Below are 25,891 nucleotides of genomic sequence, written 5' to 3'. Positions count from 1 at the left end.
AAAAACGTCAAATCCACAATCTAGTGGATAGGAGCTGTCGGCAATGGTAAACACCGGATCCTAGATCAGCTAAGACGTACCCTGCATAACTAGCTAAAGCTGGTTCAAGACAGATATTAGGACCAAACCCTCCAATGATAGATTTGGCAAAAGAGGCAAAAACGGTTGTGCAGCCCGCTGCAACCCATAACCGGTGGTTCCATGTCGATTGGAGAGTTTTGTCGTTGTCCTTGGACAGAGGAGGATTCACTAGGCGTTGCTCAACCACACGCTTCTCAAGATTAGGCTGAGGATTGGTGGTAGTAACAGAGCATGTAATTACACGGGATGGACCGTAGCTTCTTGAAATGTTGGTGATTGGTCTTAGAGGGTTCTTGATTTGAAATGATACAGCCATTGTGAGAGAGATTAGAGATGAAAGATATCAAAATTATAGTGTTGGCAAAAACAGAGGAAGGCATCATTATAGAGGCAGTGATAAACAATGGAGAGTTATGTTGTAGCATGTGGGTACGTCAGAGATATGTGGCTATTGTGATCAAGTACATACTGTATAACAATAGTTGATGTATATCAAATCGACATAATTGATAAGAGAGAGAGACTAATAACAGAAAATTAGTTATACGTAAAAGTCATTAGATTCTGAAATGAGAAACTTAATAAGGTTTAAGATGTTTAAATTTACTTAAGGTTTAAGTTGTTAAGATGTCTATGATGAAAACGTCCGATTTGATTTATGTCACACAATTCAGGCGTTTTGTAATTATTGTTTTTGGTCTCTTCTTTTTCCAACATGCATGAGACAGTTTTTGTTTTGATTAAAAAAAAAAGGTATGATTTTCAGTTTTTCACATAAATAATGGTTTTGATAGGTAATCTCTTAGTGATGCAGTATAGACCGTTTTGACAATTATCAATCATAAAAATATTATCAAAAACATTGTTTTCAATTTGTTTATAAAATTTTTATGTACTATTTTTTTTTAATAGTTTTGCACTGTTCTGTAATAGTTTCTCCCAGTTTTGTATAACTAATCTAATATTTTTTATAAAAAAAAAAGTAAAGAAAAACTTTAGACTAAGATTTAAATTAGTCGCTAGCTAGCTAGAAAATCATCTTTCAGATATGTCATGGTTTAAAATTCTATGAAAAATATATATAATGGATACTTAATGATTGCTTTTACGGCTTTACCTAGCTACATACTAGTGGCATTCTTAAGAACATTGTTTCAAAAATTTTACTAAGGTTTTAAATGGTGTCATTTTAAAGGAAGAGTACAATCACCAGATAGTCTCTTTTTTTTTTCTTAGAAACAATTACTAGATAGTCAAATTCTACTATTTTAGTTGTAAAAATGACAAATGAGAAAATCTTATATAAAATGCTTGCGTGTGTGTGTTTTATACTTCATCCATTTCAAAATATAAGATGATTTAGAGAAGTTTTTTGTTTTATAATATAAGATGTTTGCAAGTTTCTATGCAACTTTTAGATTAGTTTAGTATTTTATATTATGGAGTATTGTTTCTAATAGGTTGAATTTGTTAAAAGTAAAGACTTATTAATCTGCGTGCTTTAGCTAAAATATACTATATTTTGAAACGGAGGGAGTTATAGAGAATTTCTTTTTTGCACATATTTTTAATAAATACTATATTATTTTATTCTGTAACATGCTATTTTACAAAACCATATATATATATATATATAAATATTCTTAGTTGGGTAATACAAAACCTGCTATCAAAATGATGTGATGTTCCTAATTAAAATCTGCAACTTGAGAATATGCTCTTCATATTACTGAAAGGGATCCAGCTCAAACCACATATATTATTCTTATACATAATGTGGACCGTGGTCCTAACGATAGATGAACTAATTAATCAAGTTATTGAATTCATATTGGATTTGAAGTTTGGTTTAAGAATTCAATAGATTTGTCGGACGTAGGGTTCTTTGTATATATTAAATTCTTTGTTCTTTCTTCATATTTTATCTTTTAAACAACAGATAATTTTTTCTAAAATTTTATTTCAACAAGTTGATAAACGATATATACAAAAGCCAAAAGGATAAAACAAAAGCATACCAACTGATTATATATTTATTACAAGTAGATTTGTTATACATTAGTATTCTCGTCATGTTATAATAATTAATTTACGTTCACTTTAATGTTTTTATTATTATAAATTTACGCATATGACAAGAAAAGAGTTGTTAATGTGTGTGTTTTAAAGAAAATTGAATGTTAAGTACCCTTTGTTGGACACCAAAGGTCGGCAAGTGAATGCTATGTGAAGTATGTGGTTCACCACAATTATTCTATTCGAAAGAAAAGTATTTCCCCCACACGAATCTTTATTAAACAGTAGCCAGATATCAGAATCAACCTTTTTTGTGACAATTGTGAATAATTATGTCATGGAATTCAAATTGAGCATGCACATGTGGACTAGATTACAAAATTGAAAGCAGTTGCACCACTAGTTCTTCATGCAGCATGTTTTAAGGGGTTTAAAAGTAAGTGATCTAATTAAAATCCAAAACCATTTTCATTTTACATTTTGCAAGTATAAACTTGAGTTCAATCGAACTTTTTTTTTATAATTGTGATGTAAAACAAAACCGTTGTTCCAAACTACGATCATATGTTTTGTTTTTCCTCTCTCTCGTTGAAAAGTAACGGTTCTAAATTAATTTGCTTGTTAATGATTTGAATTACTCGCAAATCGTTAAAGTAACTTACATGAAGTGTTTGTTTAATTTGCAACATAATGCTATATATCTACCTCACAATACACTACGATTGCAATATATATCTATTCTTGGCCACGGCTTTCGTCATGAAGTCATCATTGCTTGATGAACCCAAAAACACATATGAAAACACTTGAGATACAAATTAGAACACAAGTTATATTTACGAATCTTTCTTCTTCTATATTTTGGGTCGCTGGAAATTTGGAATCTTTCTTTTAATGTGCCAAACTCATATCTCATAACATGTATTGCCATACCATACAGACCATAATAGATAGATATCAGGATTAGATATCTAGCACAAGTCACAATCAAGCATTAACTTCTAGTGGTTGATTAAGATTCTAACTTTTTTTTAACTAAACACAACACTAAAATCAAATAACTAATCTCAATTACTTTGTTGCCACACTGTCCACACAAATGACTTAATATTATACGCAGGTGGGACGGGACGAGAGGGACCATTGCTTCAAAAATGTCTCCGAACCACTCCTTTTGGTTGAAGTACATAAAATTATTGACGATACAAAACATTAAGGAAATTAAAATTATGAAATTAAATAGATATAAAAGAAATGAAAAATTAATATTTATTTAAATTCTGAGCTGAAATATTCAACATATGCGAAGTTTTTTTTTTTTTTTTTTNTTTTTTTTTTTTTTTTTTTTTTTTTTTTTTTTTTTTTTAAATTTATTTTCAGCCTTGTGTCCTCCTCTCCTAGTCGCCACATCTCATACACCAGTGCTCACCACGCGATGAAACCGTTTTAATTTCACACAATTTAATTTCCACCAACCAAAACTCGCCACGTCATCAAAAACGAATCAATCCGTATAAACGTCTAGATCCCTTTAGAGCCTAAATGTTCTCTCTGCTTCGATCGGCCATTATTTAACAGCTTCAACCTAATCTACACTCTAGCCCTCAGCCATAGAAGACGAAGAAGCTTAAAAAACAAAACCAAAGATCATTGTTTCTTTCTTCAAAACCTTTTTTTGATTCGAAGAGTTTTGAGTGTAAGAAATGGCTTTAGCTGTTACTTCATCTTCAGCTGCGATCTCTGGATCGAGTTTTTCTCGTTCTGGAGCTTCTTCTGAATCTAAAGGTACGAACTTTATCTTTTACTTTCTCGTGAAAGTTTCCAGAATCGATTCTTTGATTGTTTATTGTTGTACCCATTTGCTGAATTGTGTTGATTCAAATCAGAAATTTGAAAAAGCCGGTGTTTTTTTTTTCTTTTTGTTTTTGCAGCTGTTCAAATCTGTTCGATTAGGTTATCTGATCGAACCCATTTGTCTCAGAGACGTTACTCTGTGAAATCTTTAAACGCTGAGTCACATTCACGCAGTGAATCTTGGGTTCCTCGTGCTTCAACTCTAACTGCTCCTGGTTCGTGCTCTGCTTCTGACTATTTCTCAGATTTCAATTTTTGTTTTCGATTTGGCTTTTTCGATTTGCTGATTCGGACTTTGATGAATTGTGGTTACAGAAGTTGAAGAGAAAGATGGAGAAGTTGAAGATTTTGAGCAACTCGCTAAGAAACTTGTAGATGCTTCTCCACTTGAAATCATGGATAAAGCTCTTGAGAAGTTTGGAGATGACATCGCTATTGCTTTCAGGTAAGATTTGATTATATATTTTTGAGAGCTATAGATTCAATTTAGAGTTTTAAAAGAGAAAACTTTGATTGACTTATGAATCTGGTTTTGATTTTTTTGTTCTGCAGTGGTGCTGAAGATGTTGCGTTGATCGAATACGCTCGTTTAACTGGAAAGCCTTTTAGGGTTTTTAGTTTAGACACTGGGAGGTTGAACCCGGAAACTTACAGACTCTTCGACGCAGTCGAGAAGCAATACGGGATTCGCATTGAGTACATGTTTCCTGATGCAGTTGAGGTTCAAGCTTTAGTGAGGAACAAAGGTTTGTTCTCTTTCTACGAGGATGGTCATCAGGAGTGTTGCCGTGTAAGGAAAGTAAGACCTCTGCGTCGTGCTCTCAAGGGTCTTAAAGCTTGGATTACAGGACAGAGGAAAGATCAATCTCCAGGGACGAGATCTGAGATCCCGATTGTTCAGGTTGATCCGGTGTTTGAAGGACTAGACGGTGGTGTTGGAAGTCTTGTGAAGTGGAATCCTTTGGCTAATGTTGAAGGAGCTGATGTGTGGAACTTTTTGAGAACGATGGATGTCCCTGTGAACGCCTTGCATGCTCAAGGATATGTCTCTATCGGGTGTGAGCCGTGCACTAGGCCTGTGCTTCCTGGTCAGCATGAGAGAGAAGGAAGGTGGTGGTGGGAAGATGCTAAAGCTAAAGAATGTGGTCTGCACAAAGGGAACATCAAGGAGGAAGATGGTGCTTCGGAGGATTCAAAGCCTGCGGCTGTGCAAGAGATATTTGAAAGCAACAATGTGGTTACATTGAGCAAAGGAGGGATTGAAAATCTTATGAAGCTAGAGAACCGTAAAGAGGCATGGTTGGTTGTACTTTACGCTCCTTGGTGCCCTTTTTGCCAGGCAATGGAAGCATCTTACATCGAATTAGCTGAGAAACTTGCGGGAAAAGGAGTTAAAGTGGCCAAGTTCAGAGCAGATGGTGAGCAGAAGGAGTTTGCTAAGCAAGAGCTTCAGTTAGGGAGCTTCCCAACGATACTTCTCTTTCCAAAAAGTGCTCCACGGGCAATTAAGTACCCATCGGAGCATAGAGATGTCGATTCGCTTATGACGTTTGTGAATCTTCTCCGGTGAGTAATGATGATCGGAAACCAAAAACAGTGTTAAGAAAAAGGATGTCAAGAGCATTGAGATGAAGGAGTGATTTCATCTCAGTCTTAAGATTGCGGAATAAACAAAAGCTATCTCTTCTATATGAGTGTGTATATTTGTATGTAGGGGGTTGATAGACTCTTTTTGTTGTCTCTTCGTCGTTAAAATGTTATATTTTCGGTCCATCTTTACTTTACTTGCAAATCTGCTAGAATTTTGGTCTTATCGACTATGGCTAAAAAGAATACTTTCTTTTTATAAGTATTCTAGGAGACCAGTCAAACTGATGAAACCCCAAACCCACCAGACAAAAGTCAATCTCGGTTGTAAACTGATCAAATATAGTTCAGCAAATGATAACTTAATAAAAAAGGAAAAAAAAAAACCAAAAACTAGAGAAAGAATCAAAATCTTAGAAGACCAGAATCTGATCCGGTAAAGCCTGGTCCTAAGCAGAAGAAGACGACTTGGAAGGATCGAAGATTTGACCAGCGAACAAAACAGTTCCGGTTCGGTCTTCTCTAATCAAGAAAAAAAACGGATGATCGGCTACAAAATCCAACGTCTTCACGACACGGCAGCAGCCACGGAGTCCACCACGAGTAAAACTACAAGCTTCAGTGCCTTCTTCATCGATTTCAATCAATGATTTTTGGTACAATGACACATCAAGCTCAAAGTCATTGAAAACACTTGAAGCTTCAAACCCGAATTCGATCTTAAACTTTGGGATTTTAAATTTAACAACATTAACTTTGCTTTCGGGAATGTGACTATCCAAGAATTCAGGAGTAGATGTCATTTTCTTCAAAAGATTATCCAATCCACCTTTCTTGTCGTCCGGGAGATAGAAATACATTGAGAAATCGCGGTCGGTATCGCCTGCTCGATAAGGAAGGCTGAGGACCTTGAAACCATCATAAGCCTCAATGTATTGTTTACTAGAGCTTCTCATGAATGGCACAGACACTGATGTTCCATTGAGAAGGTAAAAAGGTTTGCGTTTCGTCATTGACTTTTGGAACTTATCTGCCCAGGCTCCTTTAAAGTACAATGCGTTACCATAAACACTGTCGGTTAGGCTTGTTACTGATCCACGAGGAAGAAGGTCTTTGATGAGATCATTAGTGTGCCTTGATGCCCAAGAATTCACCTCCATACGCACTTCTTCAGCCTACACACACAAAAAAAACACACACACACAGTCACAAAACCACAACCGAAGGGGGAACCAAAGATCATATCACATATATGGATTCTAAGCAAAATAAAAAAACATTTAATTAGATATGTTTTATACATCTCTTAACCTAAAATCAGAAACTAACCTTGGATCGGAAATCAACTTGAGCCAAACTAGCCTTGAAGAAATTCTCAAAGAGATCTTTCAACAAAGGACTAACAGGTAGAGATTGATCAATCCAAACTCCATTAACCGCAGCGATCTTGGGGCCGCCTTGTTTGCTTCCGTCAGCGAGGACAACGGAAGCAATTTCGTGGTAAACTGCGTTAAGTTCATCCCTTGAGGAAGACCTAAGGAAGGAGAGGATGAAGGATCTTAGTTCTTCACCTTCTTCACCTCAGCTAGCAGCAACCATGGTGAGTACGGCGTAGATTGATGTAGGAGAGAAGACGAAATTAGAGTTTTTGGCTACGGCAGAGATTACCTTCTCGGCAAGGAATATAGCGACATCGTTTTGCTTCTTCATCGCTTCTCCCACATCAATCTTTGATAGACAAGGACTTGCGATTACCAAATCTTGATTCTTTGACAGATCGAGATGCTGCGTCTTTGAGAGAGAGGGACTTGCGATTTCTGATGTGTCAAGCTTTTGTTTCTTCTCAATTGGATCCATCTTTTTTGAAGTTTCCTGTTTATTTCTTCTGAGCATATAATAAACACATCCTGTACATGTATAAATAGAGAGAAGATTAGGAACTAGGGTTTGGTGTATCGCCGCCCCATTGTGGAAAAAAAGGAAAATTTCCTATATTAAATTTGTTGCTTAATATGCAAGTTTCTTGATTTCTTAAAAAAAGTTAAATCTCAAGCTATAGTCAAAAATGGAAATATTTCCAAGTCCATACATAATCAGAACCATACGTCAAACAAATGAAAAGATGTATTTAACAGAACAACCATGTTTTTGTCCTGACTCAGCATTATCTCATCTAAATTGTTTTGAACAACCATAGTTTGAATTCTAGTAAGATAAATAATCATAATCCATGATTAAGATCTGGTATTCCAATAAGCAGAATCGGGCTGAACAGGGTAAAGATCCCCTGTGTTGGTGCTGTTGTTTGATGTAGTCCAATCAGTCGTCGTAGTCGTAGTCGTTATCTCCTCTTCACCTATCATAGCGTAATGAGTGTTTATTGCTCTGACGCCCTCTTCGTCCATTTTGCTTCCTTTGCTAAACGAAGCTTCTACAAGCTTCTCAACGTTCACTGTCGAATGTCCTTCGAGCATACTCACCACCGTCGACATCGACGGTCTATCTGCTGGAGCTGGACTGGTGCAGAGGATCCCGATCTGAATCATCGTCATTGCTTCTTGTCTATTGTATTCTGTTCCTAGCCTCTTATCCACTACTTCTAGTACTTTGTTTTGCTCTCTTAGAATGTGTACCTGTGGAAGACAATGAGTTTCTTCAGATCTATGAGTTTGGTTTAGGGTTTTAGAGGTGAAATGATGATATACCCAGTCAAGAAGGTAGAAGATTTCGGTTTTGGATCTTGAGCTTGTGTTGCTCTTTCCGTGAACGATTTCCAAAGCCACAACACCAAAACTGTAGACGTCAGCTTTATCTGTCAAATGGCCTCTCATTGCGTATTCTGGAGCCATGTATCCACTGCAAGAAAAGAAAAAAATTGCTTTGGCTTTAAGAAATAAATCACACAGAGTTGTGATTGATTGATATTAATTTAACTCACTATGTTCCAGCGATTCTTGTGCTGATGTGTGTGTTATCTTCTTCATCAAGCTTAGCAAGACCGAAATCGGAAATTTTTGGGTTTAGTTCCTTGTCAAGCAAGACATTAGTGGCTTTGATATCTCTGTGTACTATCTTGAGTCTTGATTCCTCGTGGAGATAAGCTAGTCCTCTAGCTATCCCCATGCAAATCATCTGCCTCGTTGGCCAATTTAGTTGTATCTGAGTCTCTAGAGGACCTATAAATTTGATAGAAACAGAAACGTTTTTCTTCAGCAAAAATATGGATGGGATAGAAAGTTTTAACTTTTAAGGTATATAAAGTGTTTTAAAAGGGATGCCTAACCAAAAAGAGCTTGTGCGAGACTGTTGTTTTCCAAGTACTCGTAAACTAGCAAGAGTTGATCACCTTCAACGCAACATCCATATAATTTAACCAAATGCGGATGCTGTAGTGCCGAAATCATACCAATCTCGTTCAAAAACTCTCGATTCCCCTGTTTTGATTTTGATGATAGTTGTTTCACCGCAATCACGGTTCCATCAGTCAACACTCCCTGTATTCATACAATGGAAAAAACCTTAAAAGTCATATATCCTTCATCTTCCTTACTCGCATAAGGATACAAACAAAATATGGGTTATGGTGTTTTGGTTTTATATTGGTTTAATGGTCTTTTCTTAAAAACGGATTTAGGAAGTTTTTCTTCAAACATTATGATTAGGTGTTTTATTAATTTTTACCGAAAATCTTTGGCTCGTAACACATAACAATGTCATTTCATATCATGATACTAATTGCTAACCTTGTGTACAGGACCAAAACCCCCTTCTCCTATCTTGTTTGCGGGATTAAAGTTATCCGTGGCAACTTTGATTTGCCTCAGTGAGAACGAACTGATCTGGAAGTCTAATTTCTTGAAATCTGAGGTGAAGAAACAAAGTTGAGTTTAATTAAGAAGAAACGAAGAGACAAGCTCAAAATGAATTAAAATGTTAGAAAAGAAAAACTATTCAAGCAATACCTTTTTCCATCTGAGTCTTGGGTCTCAAGCAGCCTCTCCACCATAAAATACTGCCTATTAAAAGCACAAGAAACACCGTCGAAGTAATTACACTACCAACCACTATACCAACAGATCTTCCACGACCAGTTTTGGTGTCAGGTTCCTTTGGTGGGATGAAATCTACATAAAGGTCATAGGAAATATAGTCAAGAGACAAAAAACACTCAGATAAATTTGAAGTCTTTTCGGGTTTGAAAAGTTTACTTGGATCTACCGACACAGCCGATATGAGAGAACCATAGACACCTTTTACAGGAATACCTTGAGTTCCTTTCCCAGCCCATTGTAATCTTATCTCCAACTTCCCATTTGTAATCATTAGAAAAAATTTCTTAATCACAGTCTTTCCAACACCTTTTGCCTCATCTACAATATTGAAATCCTTAATCTCAAGTTTACCCTACACATTATCACACCATCAAATTGAATATAACCATATATAACAACAATCTTCTAGGCATTTAGGAAACATGTTTGATCAAAATATACCTGAATGTATATGTCGAAAAATCGTCGTCCCGTGTTGCTTTCATTGAACATAATTTCAGCAAAATGAAGGTTAACCGTATAGTTTCCATTTCCAAGACACAACGCGTAGTAAGTAAGGGAAATGGCTGAGAGACGGGCATGTGTATAAAGCATAGAATCAGGTATCTTAAGCACTGATGAATTCTTGGACCAAAATGTTTTTCCATCGTCAGACCCATCATCACCTAAGAAGTGTCCTGTATTGCTAGCAACCCAACCGTTTCTACTATCATAGAAACCTGGCGTATCCCATGTGTCAGCGTCATATTTAGTCCCGTTGATTATTACATCATTACCACCACAATTTATATGGAGGCCATAGAAAGCTGAGAACAGATGATTAATAACCCAATATAAATCAGATGTGCAGGGTACGTAGATATTACGCGATATCAAATATAGCTTCAAAGACTTACTTTTAGGACATATATAATTACTCAAACACGTAACAGTTGAGCTGCAGCAAAATGTAAATGTAAAATCAAAATTTAGTAAATATTCTATAGATTGTCAAAAAAAAAAAAGTAAGTGTTCTATAGACCCAAAGCTTTAAAATTATGATTAATATTTACGTTTTATTTGCCAATAAAGGGCTGGTACTTGAAAACATATTCCTGCAAATAAAAAAAAAAGAACAAATTAAGGAACCGTAAGCTTTATAGCCAATTTAGAAGGCATATGAGAACATTAAAATGTTTATTGTTCTTCTTACACGGATTTTTGTTGACATTCTTGGGTTTTAGTATCTTTGGAGAAGTTATTGTAAGAAATATCACTGCAAGAAAACATACAATAACCAAAAAAAGGTTACTTCTCTTGTTGTCACTACAAAGAAATATAGATTAGAAAAAACTCACATATTGTCTCCTTTGTCAACCATCCAAGTTGGCACGTCCCCGTTTAACATGTTACTTGTAAGATATCTGAAAGGTTACAAAACAAATGTCAGCGCAATTTAACATAGCTCCATAGAACTCTTTTAAAGAAACAAAAGAAAGAAGAGAGAAGAGCAGCATACATGTTGTCTACATTTGAAAGAGTGGCATATCCATTGGGGATTGGTCCACTCAGCTTGTTAAAGCTAAGATCTCTGCAAAAGAGTCTCACAATGTCAGCTTAAATTGTTTTTCATCGTCTTCGGTAATTTGATTTCATACTTGCCAAAGAAGAAAGATAATACTAACAAATTCTTAAAGGATGTAAACGTTCCAAGATACTCAGGTAAGTCTCCTGTAAGGTTGCAGTTCCTAAGAACCCTGCGAGGAGAATTGGTAGTTAGCTAATTGAAGGTAGGAAGAAACCTATAATTAACTAATATGTTTACTCTTAGGCTCAAACTCACAATGTCTTCATCGATGTCATGTTTTGTAGCAGGGGAAATGGAGTTTCAGGTCCGGCCAAGTCACTGATTTTCCTACAAAATTTAAAATGTAGAAAATATTTAATATACATCACTGAAGGTGATTCAGTCCATGAAAGGCGAAAATTAACGAATCCCCAACACTCAAAGTTTAATTTGTGTACTTACAAGTTTGATAACTTTTTCAGAGGACCAATGGCACTAGGAATGGGTCCAACTAAACCACTTGCTTGTATAACCCTGATTAGAAGCATAACAAATATTTCAATCCTTTATAAGTAACAAATACCAATATGAAAAATACAAAAGAAAAATCTTATTACGTTGAAAGTATATTGCTTACAGTTTCCCAAGTTTTGTCCAGTTCTGGATGAAATCTGGTATAGTACCAGTGAACTGGTTGTCACTTATACGGCTATAAATCAAAGAGAAAACATATAACTTTTAGTTTAAAAGTTAGAATCTCCATGGAAACAGATGAGTTAGAAAAAAAGAAAAAAACAGAGGAATAACTTACAAATCAGTCAATGAAGTAAGTTTGGCGAATGTACTTGGGATTTCCCCGGTCAAGTAGTTGGAGCTAAGAAGGCTACAAAGAGATTAAATAGCTTAACATAAGGAAAGACTTTATGCATGGAACGTTTTCAGTGAACCTTGGCAAAACGTTCTTACAGTTTTTTAAGGCTCCGTAGATTCCCGAGCTCTGGAGGTAATGTTCCGGAGAGTTGGTTGTATTCCAAGACACTAAACCAAATAATCCAGAAACAAAGAATAAGAATATAAGATATTTTGATCTGAAACGCTGTTGAGGAGAGGTAACAGAAAAGTGTACTTACAGACTATTAAGGTTTGTGAAGTTTCCAAATTCTTTCGGGATTGGACCACTTATCCGGTTTCCAAGTAATGAGCTACGATTTCATAATCCAACGAGCATACTCAGTCAAATCAATCTGTATAGTGTATATATATGAACATAGATAAGCTTATACATACATGTTGACAAGTGGCAAAGCTCCCCATTCTGGAGGAATGGAACCGTTGAGAAAGTTTCTAGACAGATCACTGATCAAAAGCAAGAAGAGTGTTACCGTTAAAGTGAGTAGCGGCGGATATTGTAATAAACTTGCAAGGGGTAAAGTGCATATATATGCTGCTTACATCTCTTGCAAGAAAGGAAGTCCTGAAAACTCTGTTGGGAGAGAACCTTGAAGGTTTTGTCCCATGAGAACTCTGTCACAAAATGAAGGTCAATTATGTTTTCGATCCAATACCATGCAGCCACATATGTGTGACACGTCGAAAAAGGTCTGGAAATGGTATTAAGTTGTAGAATATTATATAGAATGTGACTAGTTAAACTACAATTTGATTAGGAAATGGTATAAAATGTTATTAAGAACTTATTTTGCTGTCAAAAGAAAATGTCATTAAGAATATTGTTGATTCGACCTCTCTTGTTCTTATAAAATCTTCGAAGAAGATTTGTCATATTAGCACAAATATGGTGAAATCGAAGCCAAGTCTTAGTGGTATTCTATGAAACAAAACTTAAAACTTAAAACTTAAAAGTGTGGTATTATCAAGAATTGTCCGAAAACAAAATCGAACGTACATGCTGGTTACATGGCAAACGGAGGAAGAGCAGTTACAAGTAACGACGTCTTCGAGACCTTCGGCGGGGCTAGGATTTCTCCACCCGCCTTGAGATGAAGCGACGTCGCATGGATCCACGTTGAATTTCCAATTATCCTTCTTCAACGCTTTTGCTACACCTTTTAAAGCCTCGACTGCAAAATTCAAATTTAAAGAGAACCAAACCAAGAACATATGTACACTTACACCGAATCAAACATAACCTTTATATATATGTATGTATATATTATATACACATTACATACATACCTTCTTCTTTGGGTAATGTTGCACATGATGCGAAACCGTAGAGGATAAGAGAGACGACCAAATAGGGGAAGATAAGTATTCTATTGTACGACATTGAAAACTTGGAAAGTTTAGAAAATCTGTGTCAAAAACTGATATTCAATTCAAGATTTGTTGTTGTTGTTGTTGCTGTTGTTGTTCTCTTTATATTGAAATTTTTTATTTTATAGTGAAGACATTGAGAAATGAAGACGTACAACTACGTCAACATTATTATTTTTTGAATTAATAAGAGGTTCCAGGCCTACGTCCGTACATCCTCTCATGCTAAGGACCAGAGCATTTTATATGGTCCCCTCCCAAGCACCGTCCCTCGAACCGGCGATCTCTAGCTTTTGCCAGAGAGTCTTTACCAATTGAGCTACCGACGCTTGGTCAACATTATTAAAATAAAACTATGTAATATTTTTGTCCCTTTTCTATAATTTAATTGACAGATTTCACTTTGCTACTTGCAGAAACATAATATCAGATTAAAAAATTAGAATCATCCAAACTTTCCAATATAATATATTTCTTCCACCTGAAGGCGCAAGATCGATGATGGCCACTTCAAGAACATTTACAACATAAATATATAACATTATATTTGCTATCTATACGATGAGATGATTGTTACAAAAAAAGGATTAGTTAGCTCCATTAAAGATTTTAAAAGCATAGTGTCTTTTTATATACTGAAAACATATCTTAATCAAAGATTAATTACTTAAAATTAGTAGTCGAAGGACAGGGAGAATGGTTATGGCACGATCTGTGTTATTGTTAATGAGTCGTGTTTGACATAATCAAAATTTAGAACCCTTTTATATTATAGTTTACTTTTTATATTTGTAACACAAAAACGCTTCCGTCGAGCAATAAAGCTGGAATGGGCTTTTGTGTAGAGACAGGCCCATATTATTCTAACTGGACCAATAAGAGAAATGACTGAAGCCCACAACTCACATCGTGTTACTAAATTGAGTCTGAAACATGAATCGCGCAGTTTGGTACTTTGTAATTAGGGATTGCTCGTAAACCCTAGTTTCTTCTTTCTTCTTTCTTCTCTCTTCTCTCTTCTTTGTATTTGAAACTGTGAACTCTTCCATGAACCTGCTTCCCCATCTGAACCCATCAAGTGTTTGTTTTCAGTATGTGCTTACAATGAAATTTGGTTCAGTTTTGGCAAAAGTCAAAATAACCGAATCAACCATTAAATGTTTCGGTTGTTTTTGGCGACCAACATTACAAAATCGAAATTAGTCGAATTAACCAAACTAAACGGAATAAATCAAACCGAAGAAACTAGAGTTTCTCAAAATGCAGAATATTAATATTTTAATTATATTATAATTTTTATTATTTATTTAATAATTGAAATAACAGCTGAATGACAAATGTAAATTCAGTTTTCACGTTTTAGAAACGTTTACTCAACTCAGAACAATTTCATTTTAAAAATGTTTCTCCTTCTCTCTTCTACTTTTACTTCTATTTATTATTATTTTAATAAACAGTATCAGAAACGTTATATTTCGTTTGAAAAAACGTTTTTTTTTATTTTATTTTGTCTACTTTACTTTTGTTTCTATTTATTATTATTCTAATAAAGAGTTTATATTTAAAAAATCTCTATGTAAATGTTCATAAGACAACTATACATATATGTTATTCTCATTCTCGATGGAAATAATGAATCCAAAGTTGTGGTTGTTCACCAACAATACCAAGCGCATTGACATTCAATAGCAATAAATTAAGACTGAAGATCTTTACCAAATGCGTTTGGAACTGTTGGTGCAACCATCACAATTTAGGATTCGGTGATAATGAACCAAATCTTTAGCTCTTGTGGCCAATTTTAGGATTTCACGAGTGAATAAAATTGTAGAATAGTTTGGTTTAAAAGCTACATTGCCAAACATGCTTTCACGTTTTGACCAAACCAAACAAAATAACCGAACCAAACTGAAATCTTAGGACTAGTTGTAACTTTAATTTTGTTAAAGCACTACCATCCGCATAAACTCTTAAAGAGTTTCTCAAAAATAAAAAAATCAGGATTTTAATTATATAAATTTTAATTATTTAATTGATAGTTGATTGACATATGTGAATTGAATCTCATAAACGTTACTCATTTCATGAAAAATGTGAATTGAATCTCATGAACGTTTCTCGTTTCAGAAATGTTCTTCTTTCTCTCTTTTACTTTTACTTATATATTATTATTTTAATAGGAAGTTTTAGAAACGTTGTTCCAGAAACGTTGTTTCAGAAACGTTACGTTTCAGACATGTTTTTATTTTTTTCTTTTACGTTTAATTGTTTCAGAACGGTTACGTTTCAGAAGCCTTTTTCTTTCTATTTTTTATTTTTGGTTTCATTTATTATTTATTTAATTAAGAATTTCGACTTTAGAAATACCAATATAAATGCTTTATTAGACAAGAAGACAAAAACATTACGTTTCGTTTCAAAAAAACTTTTTATTTTATTTTGTCTTCTTTACTTCTGTTTCTATTTATTATTATTCTAATAAAAATTTTATATTTAAGAAATCCCTATATAAATGTTCATAAGACATACATAGAGGTTATTCTCACTCTCAATGGAAACAATGAGTCAAAAGTTGTGGTTGTTCACCAACAATACCAAGCGCATTGGCATTCACAGCCATAAATTAAGACCAAAGGATATATGCTAAATGAGCTTGGGACTGTTGGTGCAACCATCACAACTTAGGGTTCGGTGATAAGTAACCAAATCTTGACCTTTTGTGGCCAATTTTAGAGTTTCACGAGCGAATAAAAATGTAGACTTGTCAATCAATAGAGACCTGATCTCCAGTAGAATCTTTTGTTTTCTTCAGTGTTTTGATTTATTTAGTATGTATTTTGATTCTAATCTTTTGAAATAATAAATCTCCTTTTTTTTTCTTCTAATTTCTTGTCTCATGCCGCTAGTATGATCTTCCAACCAATTCTTTTTTCCTTTTTCTTTTTCAGACTCTGGTTTCAAGTCCAGTGGTACTTAGAACCCACATGAAGAAGAGAAATGTACCAAGCTGTAATGTTATCAAAGCTCTTATGCCCAAAAGGATTGATCAAAAGTGAACTCATGTAAGTTGGTCTGGGGAAGTTGGGAGTTCATGCCTCAACTACTGTTGCAGCTGCTTGCTATTCTACTTGTTGGCCGCTGTCTTTTCCTAGAACGAGAAACTCTAACCTTGTTGTCCTGCATAAAGCTCATGGGAACAACCCTTCCAACTCAGTCCTTCAGACCGAATTTTAATAAGAGGTTTCAGAAACGTTACGTTTCATAACCCTCTCTTTTTACAAAATGTGAGGCCGGTTCAATTGGATTGGAATAAACGAAGACCGGTTTGTAAATAGAACCAGTTTACAAATGTTTAGCACAATTCAATTTCGAAATTAGGATATTGCGCCTTAAAGGGCCTAAAAACCCTAAAAATCTCGTTTTTTTTTTTTGTTGTTGTTATCTATCTCCCCATCCATCCCCAATTACTACTGTGTTCTTCCTTCTCTTCTGCTTCTTTTGAGATTTAGGCAATTTCGTAGTTTGAGATATATATATAATCTTCAATCCTCTCTGCATCAATTCTCTAGTAAGAAGACTTAGAACTTAAGAAAAGCTTATGGATCCGATCGAATCTGTGAAACAAGCGAACAAGAAGATGGAGGAGGAGAGGAAGCCGAAAGTGTCTTTTCCCGAAGCTGTCGCAAAGATCGATCCTTCAGATCTTGCGGCTAACCTTGTCGATTTATCGGTAAATTTAAGCCATGTGAACGTTTTGTTTTCTGATCTCTAAATCGATCGACAAAAATATCAAACTAAACCTGTTTGTCTGTTACTTGTTTAGTAGAAATTGCATTGGTTTGAACCGGAGGAACAGCTACTGAAATTTGTCGAGTACCTTGGGATAACACTTTCCGATGTGCAATTTCCATGGGCCAACATGTTCAACGACTCTACTTTCCCCAAGCTGATCCATCTCATCCATGTGAGGAGGAGGACCTCTCTTTTTTTTTTTTTTTTTTTTTTTTTGAAATCGTCGTGATGAAGAAGCTGATTTTTTTGTTTAAAATATGTAAAACAGGTTCCATTATCTCAGGTTCCTCGTCCTGTCTACAAAACATCAGCGGATTGGATCAAACAAGTCTGTATTACGACACTCGCTGCCTTTGTAATGTGGGCGTCTAATCATATTCTCACTTGTTTGGAAGAAGCCAAACAACAACAAGCAGATCATCCCAAAGGCGCTGGTGGGGAGATTGATGCTGCGCAACAACAACCTCCTCCTAAATCCAAATCTAAGGTTGGCAAAACTATCGAAAATTTCTTCCTTTTTCACCTATATATATATATGTCTAATGCTTGAATTAATTATAACTCTCCATTATACTGTGTTTTTAACAACTTAAAAAGGTAGCAATATTTGTTGCATTAGCAATGGTATTGCGTAAGAAGCCTAAAGCTTTGGCTATTGTATTGCCGGCTATGAGGGATAGGCGTAAGTATCGGGGACAGGACAAGCTTCCCTTTATAGTTTGGATGATGGCTCAGGTTCGTTCGTTCCCCCTTTTATGTGATTTGTGTTTTTTTTTTTGTCATCTATATATTTTTATATTTATTCAACTGTAAAAATGTGGACAGGCCTCCCGATATGATTTAGCTGTAGGCTTGTTTTCATGGGTGCGTAACTTGTTACCACTAGTCGGTACCTACTCTCCTCAGTCAACAGATCTCATCATGCAGTTGGTTAAGAAGTGAGTTTCCTTAGTGATCATTCTCCTTTTGCCTATATACAATATATGTAACAATGATCTGATCTTGTCAGAATTTTGTCGAATCCAAAAGCTCGGGCTATACTTGTAAATGGATCTGTTGCAGAGAGATCACCACGGGTGATTCCACCTCCTTCATTTGAGATCTTGCTAAGGCTTACTTTCCCTGTTTCTTCCGCAAGAGTAAAGGTAATCAGTTTTTTATTATGTACAAAACCTTGATGCGTTTTGTCGATTCTGATCACTAAGCATGTGATCTATATATACACAGGCTACAGAGAGGTTTGAAGCAATTTATCCCTTGTTGAAGGATGTGGCTCTTGCCGGTATACGAGGAAGCAAATTAATGAAACAAGTCACTGAACAAATGTTCACTCTTTCTTTGAAATTAGCTGGGGAAGAAGGTATTCGTAACTAATGGTACACCTTGAGTTTTTCTTCTTGTTCTCTCTCTCTCCTCTCCAACTAGTGTATACCGTTGTTATTTACAGGAAACCCTCCTTTAGCCAAGGAAGCTACAACAATCGCTATCTGGTCTTTGACGGAAAATGTAGATTGCTGCAAGCTCTGGGAAAGGCTTTATTATACGAATAAAGAAGCTAGTGGTGCTCTTCTTAAAAGGCTTGTAGGCGAATGGAAGGATCATTACCTCAAACTATCATCATCTCCGAGTGATAAACTCACTCTCAGTAGAACTATGTTGAGCTTCATGCCGATGGTACTCTTGTAAGATAACTTAATTATTTCACACTCCACTCAGTTTGTAATTTCATCTCTGACCTAACCTACCTGTGAATGATGCTTATCAGAAGGAAAAAGCCATCACCGAAGGAGGAGAAGCCAATGGTTCTCTTTACAAAGAAGCTTACAAGTCCTGCAAAGTGATCTCGGAAAGACTCTCCCGTGGAAGTGGCTGCCTCAAAGGTACAGTAGTCATTGCTGTTGTGTGGTTCTAGTTGCTGCTGTTTTACTATCTTTCAACCTGGAGGCTACATCGTTTCTGCAGAAGCTGGTGAATTCATGGGAATACTTCAACGTAATCATCAAAGCTTTGACGAACTAAGAGAGAAATATCATTGTCCTTGCGTTGCTTTAAATTAGTGAATATATATATATTTGTCAGAAAAAATGAGCCAAGACTTGCTCATAAAGCTTCTAACGGCCATTTTTGATCCTCCAATCCAATAATGCCAAGTGTCGATTCGCCATCCTTACACGTTGCCATTTTCACACGTGAGAAACTCACACGCTCGGTTCTGCATCACTCACAAAGTCCAATAAAATAATACTCTTCTCACAATTCACAACAATTCATCTCTGTCGCATTGATTCTCAAAGAATCGCCGCAACTGCTACAATCGAAAGATGTAGAACCGCGGCGGAGTGAACCTATCTCCGGTAACAGCGATACAGCTTCTTCCGACGATGAATCTCTTTCATCCAAACGCCCAAAGGTTTTCTGATCCGGAGACCTTTAACTTCTTCCGTTCTGGTTTTGAGAATTTGGGCGAATTTTGGGGATATTATTCTTCGTTTCAGTTGGAAGATGAAGAAACCTCAACATCAACCGCCGGAGACGCCACGATTGAGGCGGCGAAACCACGCCACGGTCCGTCCGTCTTCACTCAATCTTTGAAATTGAAATTTTCAATTCATCTTTGATTTGTTTGATTGTTTTGGATTTTGTTTATCTCTTATAACTAGACTCAGCACCGACGCCGTATGCTTCTTTTGACGGATGGACATATCAAGATTGTGTCTTTAAGACCCCGTGGTGTCGATTGCTATCACAGTCCGCACAAGTTTGATTTTAACCTCTCTCTCTCTCTCTCTCTCTCTATGGATTCAATATGTTTGATGCTTTTTTATTCTGCCTGAAAAATTGAGGAGCTTACTTGTGAATTTTTCAGAATCCAAACTTTTACATTTTTAGATCGTGCTTCACTCTGGGTACTTGTGGGGTCGAAGAAGGCGCAAAGCTTGAATTTGACGGCATGGCTGATAACAATCAAAGTAATAAAGCTGCAGACGGCCATAACCAAGATTCCAAAATTGAGGTAATTACTCCCTTGGACCCTGGCGTCATCAACAATAATTAGCATTATATTAACAACTAGCTGGTATCAGATATTAGAGGAGAGAAACGAGGTGACTAGGGCTTCACAACTAGCTGCAAGATTCAAGAAATATATTCAAGCTGGTATTGTAGACTGCGAAAGATTGGAATTTTCACTGGATGAATTTCCTTATTATTTGAGGTATTTTTACAGATTTAAGATATGTGCATTTCTTTCTATGAACTTTGAATTGTCATAACTTTGAATTCCCTTCCTGAAGTATTAAAGTTAGAAAATATGAGCGCCCTGTCCTTCCCTTCGGAGTCTTTCACACAAATCATTTTTTTTTCTTGTCTTTGGTATTTTGGGCTTTGCATGGGTACTGTTCTATGTTTGGTGAATGCTGACTAAGGTCTTTCTGCTTTATTATCACAGTGAGAGTACAAAGAATGCTTTACTAGCTGTTTCACATGTACATCTCAAAAAGAAGAATAAAGGATATGCCCAATATGCCTCCGACTTCACCACTTTGAACCCAAGGATATTGCTTTCTGGTCCTGCAGGTTTGTGGTGTATCTTGCTTATGTGGTTCCTGTACTTCTTTTAGGCGGCAATATCATTTTCTCTTTTTGGTTGGAATTGTTTCAGGGTCTGAAATATACCAAGAGATATTGGTTAAAGCACTTGCCAATCACTTCAAGGCGAAATTGCTAATATTTGACAGCCATCCAATTTTGGGGGTAAGATATTGTGAAAAATTTATTGTTGATTAGAGATATGTATGATGATATGCTTGTTAGTTTATTAGAGGAAAGTTTTTGCATCTACACTTATTTGTCTGTTTTCCTAACTACGAGTAATTCCTGGTGCATCTGCTCTGCAATCTCCTGCAGGCTATGACTGCTGAGGAATTTAAGTCACTGATGGATGGACCTGCTTCTAAAAAGTCATGTAAGCTTCCCAGGCAGAGTTTAGAGCTCATTGATGGAGGGAAGAAATTGGCTTTGTCAACAGGTGATGGAGATTCATCTAGCCCTTCTCCTGCTGCTTCTTCTGGTCCAGACTCAAAGCCTAAGACTTTACCTTGTTCATTTGGAAATCCAGTGAATTATACTTTGAAGAAAGGCATGCCCCTTTATTATACTTTGAAGAAAGGCATGCCCCTTTATATTGTTTGCAACAAAATAATGTTCTTCAGTATACTTAGATTTCTGGGTTTCTGATACTTCATTGTGAAAAAACACTTGCAGGTGACAGGGTAAGATTCTTCAGCAATGAGTCGGTGTCGGGGGCTACCTACCTCAAGGTTTGCTTCTTCTGATAGTTCTGATTGAGGCAGCTGCTTCTATATAGTATGAATATTATATTTTTTGGGTCTTACGAAGAAAGTATCTTCATTTATTAGAAAATGCAAATAATTTATGATGAATTACTTCTATTTACATCCAAGAAGTATATATCTTTCGCAAAATCTATTTCCTATCTTATAGTTTTATCTAAATTTGTAGATCTTTTTACAAATTTATATTCACTTTACTTGATATTATTCAGGGGACCACCTTCTGGGATTAGAGGGAAAGTAATTTTAGTATTTGATGAGAATCCTAAAGCTAAAGTGGGTGTTAGATTTGAGAATCCAGTACCTGATGGAGTTACTCTTGGTGACCTGTGTGAAATGGGACATGGGTACTTCTGCAGTGGTACGTCTACGTCATGTTCAGTAGTGCACTGGTTACTGGTCCTCAGCAGCTCTTGTCTCACACACTGTTTCGTCTGTCTTTCTAATAGCTACTAATCTTCAGTTCGAGAGCTCGGGTTCCGAGGATCTAGATGAATTACTTGTTGACAAATTGTTTGAGGTACTTTTCAGTTGCAAAGTAATGATTTTTTTCTTCGTCTAATACTTTCCATATGCTTATATCTTCGTCTGTTTCCAGGTTGTCCATGATGAGAGCGGAACTTGTCCGGTCATTCTATTTTTGAAAGATGCTGAGAAATTTGTTGTTGGAAATTCCGATTTTTGCTCTGCATTCAAAAGCAAACTTGAAGATATCCCAGATAACGTAATTGTGATCGATTCACAGACGCACTCTGATAATCGCAAGGAGAAGGTAGTTACTATGAGATGCTTTTTCTTCAGTTGCATGCCTTGAGCTCATTTCGTAAAAAGTTATCATTGCTACATTTTTTTTTTAGAGCATTCTGCATTTCCGTGTTTCAGTGTTTTAGTGGTTGAAGTAGACTTCTAATATTTAACCTTTTGACTATACTGCGTAATTTATTCTGGTGTCTAGTGCAGTGGGAAAACGTAATGTGCTCCTGTTGTAACTGCGAGTTTAGACTGTTATCAGTTCTGTTTTCTAGCCGGTTTTCAGTTCTGCATGTTGAATCAAGCCTTTAACATATTTGATACGGAGGGTATCCCGTTTCTTCTAGAGTGGGACTAATGTTACTTTTGCTTAATATTCTCAGGATATTGGACGACAACATGAGCAAGAAAAGGAAGTCCCAACGGCAACGAAACTTCTAACGAATCTCTTTGAAAATAAAGTTACTATTTACATGCCACAGGTCTGTTACTCTATTCTTGTAGACGTAAGCATTCAAAAAATCTTAAACATGATGGAGCTAATTATTACCAGGATGAGGATCTTCTTACAACCTGGAAGTGTCAGTTGGATCGTGATGCTGAGGCTTTGAAAATAAAGGCAAATTCCAGTCAATTGCGCATGGTATGTCTTTCATCTGAAATCTGAATATATGGTATCGGTATACTTTTTGCTGTATTCTTGGATGTAGTGTGTAATTAGAAAAAAAGATCATGGCAGCATTTTTAGACACGGAATAAGTTTTAAATATGATGAGTCAGATTGAAAATCAAGGATTTCAAATTTTCAATCTCAGTGAGAAATCTTTGATTTTCTTAGTTACATTCCTTATTTGCATACTTAGCTTCAAAAAATTAAAGCTAAATTACATCTGTGGCATTTTGGCTGTTAGACGTGATTGTGGAGGCAAAACCATCATTAAAGTCTATAACTCTTATCATTCCTCTATTTTCAAAACTTGATTGCTTGAATCTCAAGTCACTCGAAAATAAATCGTTGATAGTATACTTTCTAGAATATGTTACTTTTTCTCTGGTGTACAATACAAGATTATCTGCTTTTCACATGGCACAATTCCATTTCCTGTTTTAAAACAGGGGCATTACAGAAGCTTTAATACGACTTTATAATTGCATCTCGATTTAGGTGTTGGGACGATTTGGTATAGAGTGTGAAGGCATTGAGACGCTGTGCATAAAGGATCTTACACTTCAAAGAGACAGTATGGCTCTCCCTTTGTTCGGCATGATGACCAGAGTTGACAATGGAATGCTTTTCGAAAAAGTTGACTTTGGATATCTGCATCAGGTGCAGAAAAGATCATTGGATGGGCTCTTAGTGACCATATAAAGCGTAATCCTGATGCTGATCCAGATGTTAGAGTTACTTTGTCTCTTGATAGGTAATTGGCAGCTTGTCCCTGTACATTACTTATCTGTTTCAGTATTCTGTTTCAGTATTGAGTATGAATTTTGGATCCTTGCAGCTTAAAGTTTGGAATAGAACTCTTACAGGATCTTCTAAATGAATCTAACAACCCGCAGAAGTCTCTCGAGGTTAGCAAATCTTCTTGGAAATTGAATTGGTGTTTACATATTTTCACTGTTACTTTCTTGTGTTGCTTTCAGGACATTATGACAGAAAATGAGTTTGTAAAGAGGCTTTTTAGTGATGTTATTTCTCCCAGGGACATTGGTGTTACATTTGATGACATTGGGGCACTTGAGAATGTCAAAGACACTTTAAAGAAATTGGTTATGCTTCCTTTACAACGGCCTAAACTTTTCCGCAAGGGGCAATTAACAAAGGTGGTTATCTTATCCGCATTAGGTTTTAGTAAATCCAATAATGTTTTACTATGTCCTGCCTTGAATTAATCACAGATCTATGAAGGGATCACCTTTTGATTTGTGTGTGCCAGTATACATGGGCATAGGCTTTTTACTATGTCCTAGCTGATAATTTGGCTTTCCTAAAAAAAGAAATTTTGTATAATTTAGTTGTTAAAGTTATGCATTGGTGGAGTCCTAATCAGTCTGCTTCTGTACTTCTCTGTGTTCAGCCTTGTAGAGGAGTTTTCTTATTTGGACCTCCTGGAACTGGAAAGACCATGCTTGCAAAGGCAGTGGCAACGGAAGCTGGTGCTAACTTCATTAACATCTCAATGTCAAGGGTAACAGAATATCTTTTAAAAGTTGGACTCTACCAAATTGTACCAATTTATACACAGAATCTCTTGTTCAAACTTGTGTTCTTCTCAATATTGCAGTGGTTTGGTAAGGGTGTGAGTTATGTCAAAGCTGTCTTCGCGATGGCTAGTAGAATTTCCCCTAGCATTATCTTTTTCGACGAGGTAATTTCTCATGGTCAATGCCTGGACGGGTTTTGCTTGTAATCAGATTACTGACACTGACAGAGTTCCAATATTTTACTATCTTGTAGCTGGACAGCATGATAGGCCGAAGCCAAAACCCGGGGGAGTTCATGATACATTGGGACGGTCTGACGACAAACGAAACGGAACGTGTTCTGGTTCTTGCAGCCACAAACAGACCTTTTGACCTTGATGAGGCTGTCATTAGAAGGTTGCCTCGTAGGTAATATATAAATAGCTTCCTTGAGGGACTAAGCTTTCTGTCAAATTGACATGTCGTGAAAAGTTTATGGTATTGACTTTTTGTGCAGGTTGATGGTGGGACTACCAGATGCTCTGGATAGAGCAAAGATATTAAAGGTTATTCTCGCAAAAGAAGTCTTGTCCCCTGATTTGGATATTGATGGAGTTGCTAGTATGACTGATGGATATTCTGGAAGCGATCTTAAGGTAACTCCTTTAGCTTTGTTATGGTCTGTCAAAATGATAAGAAATGCAAAGTAATGCTCATGTATTTCCATGTTACATGCTCTTTTGGTGCGTGCAGAATCTATGTGTTACTGCTGCCCACCGTCCAATCATGGAGATATTGGAGATGGAAAAAACTGTAAGTCGTCTTTGTGTTGAACAAAGACTAAATTTATGTTGCCCAAAATTTCTCTATATAGTAAAAATATGCTTAATGATGGGATTTGGCGGTAGGAGCGAGATGCTGCTCTGGCCGAAGGCAGAGTTCCTCCAGCTCGAAGTGGAAGTCCTGATATCCGAGCTTTGAACATGGAGGATTTCAAATACGCAGTTGACCTCGTATGACTTTTTTACTTGTGATTTTTTCTTTCTTTCTTTCTTTCTTTCTTTCTTTCATATCTGTCTCTGGCTTTCAGAGAAATGTAACTGTTATCGATGGTGTTGAATCAGGTGAGTGTGAGCGTCTCATCAGTGTCTGCGAACATGACAGCGCTTCAACAATGGAATGAACTATACGGGGAAGGTGGATCTAAAAGTAACCAGTCACTCAACTACTACATGTAGGATTGAATCTAGTTTAGAAACCTTAACTCAATTTCGTCTAGAAAAAGAAAAAAAGATAGCTTTGAACGATTGTATATAATTTGTTTGCGTGAAGCATAAATGACGTAAAAAGAAACTTTTGGACATTTTCTCCAAACAAAGGTCGACGAAGTTAGCAAC

General features: G+C 36.1%; 3 protein-coding genes and 2 pseudogenes across 4 annotated transcripts; 3 read left to right on the top strand and 2 right to left on the bottom strand.

Moving 5' to 3' along the window:
- LOC104703816 (5'-adenylylsulfate reductase 2, chloroplastic) lies at nucleotides 3,676-5,724 on the top strand. The gene is made up of 4 exons (XM_010419893.2): nucleotides 3,676-3,882; nucleotides 4,029-4,166; nucleotides 4,267-4,396; nucleotides 4,504-5,724. Exons 1-4 carry the CDS (start codon nucleotides 3,801-3,803, stop codon nucleotides 5,519-5,521), a joined length of 1,368 nt encoding a protein of 455 aa, XP_010418195.1. The 5' UTR covers nucleotides 3,676-3,800; the 3' UTR covers nucleotides 5,522-5,724.
- On the bottom strand, nucleotides 5,646-7,680 carry LOC104703817 (annotated as a pseudogene).
- LOC104703815 (probable leucine-rich repeat receptor-like serine/threonine-protein kinase At3g14840) lies at nucleotides 7,773-13,426 on the bottom strand. Its single transcript, XM_010419892.1, has 24 exons — nucleotides 13,333-13,426; nucleotides 13,043-13,217; nucleotides 12,589-12,660; nucleotides 12,424-12,492; nucleotides 12,267-12,338; nucleotides 12,103-12,174; nucleotides 11,948-12,019; nucleotides 11,774-11,845; nucleotides 11,599-11,670; nucleotides 11,413-11,484; nucleotides 11,255-11,326; nucleotides 11,089-11,160; nucleotides 10,928-10,993; nucleotides 10,783-10,845; nucleotides 10,643-10,684; nucleotides 10,487-10,527; nucleotides 10,032-10,396; nucleotides 9,747-9,942; nucleotides 9,501-9,662; nucleotides 9,282-9,400; nucleotides 8,822-9,032; nucleotides 8,477-8,714; nucleotides 8,244-8,394; nucleotides 7,773-8,171 (listed from the first exon to the last, which is right to left on the bottom strand). The coding sequence occupies exons 1-24, from the start codon at nucleotides 13,424-13,426 to the stop codon at nucleotides 7,773-7,775; spliced, it is 3,039 nt and encodes a 1,012-aa protein (XP_010418194.1).
- Nucleotides 15,974-19,258, top strand: LOC104703813. Of its 2 annotated transcripts, XM_010419888.1 has the most exons (10): nucleotides 15,974-17,143; nucleotides 17,240-17,377; nucleotides 17,474-17,692; nucleotides 17,803-17,940; nucleotides 18,031-18,143; nucleotides 18,215-18,350; nucleotides 18,433-18,565; nucleotides 18,653-18,887; nucleotides 18,971-19,085; nucleotides 19,168-19,258. In XM_010419888.1, exons 1-9 carry the CDS (start codon nucleotides 17,012-17,014, stop codon nucleotides 19,044-19,046), a joined length of 1,320 nt encoding a protein of 439 aa, XP_010418190.1. In that variant the 5' UTR covers nucleotides 15,974-17,011; the 3' UTR covers nucleotides 19,047-19,085; nucleotides 19,168-19,258. The 2 variants fall into 2 exon arrangements, with proteins under 2 accessions (XP_010418190.1, XP_019083649.1); XM_019228104.1 differs by lacking the exon at nucleotides 19,168-19,258 and having other exon boundaries at nucleotides 18,653-18,879; nucleotides 18,971-19,161.
- LOC104703814 lies at nucleotides 19,451-25,857 on the top strand (annotated as a pseudogene).

The sequence above is a fragment of the Camelina sativa genome, chromosome 7, assembly GCF_000633955.1.
Source record: "Camelina sativa cultivar DH55 chromosome 7, Cs, whole genome shotgun sequence".
Taxonomy (NCBI): domain Eukaryota; kingdom Viridiplantae; phylum Streptophyta; class Magnoliopsida; order Brassicales; family Brassicaceae; genus Camelina; species Camelina sativa.
The sequence above is the reverse complement of the archived record's forward strand: the minus strand, read 5'-3'. Positions and strand labels throughout refer to the sequence as shown.

What these genes read in the sequence shown, in the direction of transcription:
- LOC104703815 (XM_010419892.1), bottom strand. Translation starts at nt 13,426, where the DNA reads ATGTCGTACAATAGAATACTTATCTTCCCCTATTTGGTCGTCTCTCTT. An exon ending in GCTTTGCCACTTGTCAACAT is followed by an intron (nt 12,339 to 12,423) that starts GTATGTATAAGC and finishes ATGAAATCGTAG; the next exon opens with CTCATTACTTGGAAACCGGA. An exon ending in GTTGACAAAGGAGACAATAT is followed by an intron (nt 10,846 to 10,927) that starts GTGAGTTTTTTC and finishes GTTTTCTTGCAG; the next exon opens with TGATATTTCTTACAATAACT.
- LOC104703816 (XM_010419893.2), top strand. Translation starts at nt 3,801, where the DNA reads ATGGCTTTAGCTGTTACTTCATCTTCAGCTGCGATCTCTGGATCGAGT. An exon ending in AGCTTCTTCTGAATCTAAAG is followed by an intron (nt 3,883 to 4,028) that starts GTACGAACTTTA and finishes TTGTTTTTGCAG; the next exon opens with CTGTTCAAATCTGTTCGATT. An exon ending in TTCAACTCTAACTGCTCCTG is followed by an intron (nt 4,167 to 4,266) that starts GTTCGTGCTCTG and finishes TTGTGGTTACAG; the next exon opens with AAGTTGAAGAGAAAGATGGA.
- LOC104703813 (XM_019228104.1), top strand. Translation starts at nt 17,012, where the DNA reads ATGGATCCGATCGAATCTGTGAAACAAGCGAACAAGAAGATGGAGGAG. An exon ending in TAGTTTGGATGATGGCTCAG is followed by an intron (nt 17,941 to 18,030) that starts GTTCGTTCGTTC and finishes AAATGTGGACAG; the next exon opens with GCCTCCCGATATGATTTAGC. An exon ending in TTTCTTCCGCAAGAGTAAAG is followed by an intron (nt 18,351 to 18,432) that starts GTAATCAGTTTT and finishes ATATATACACAG; the next exon opens with GCTACAGAGAGGTTTGAAGC.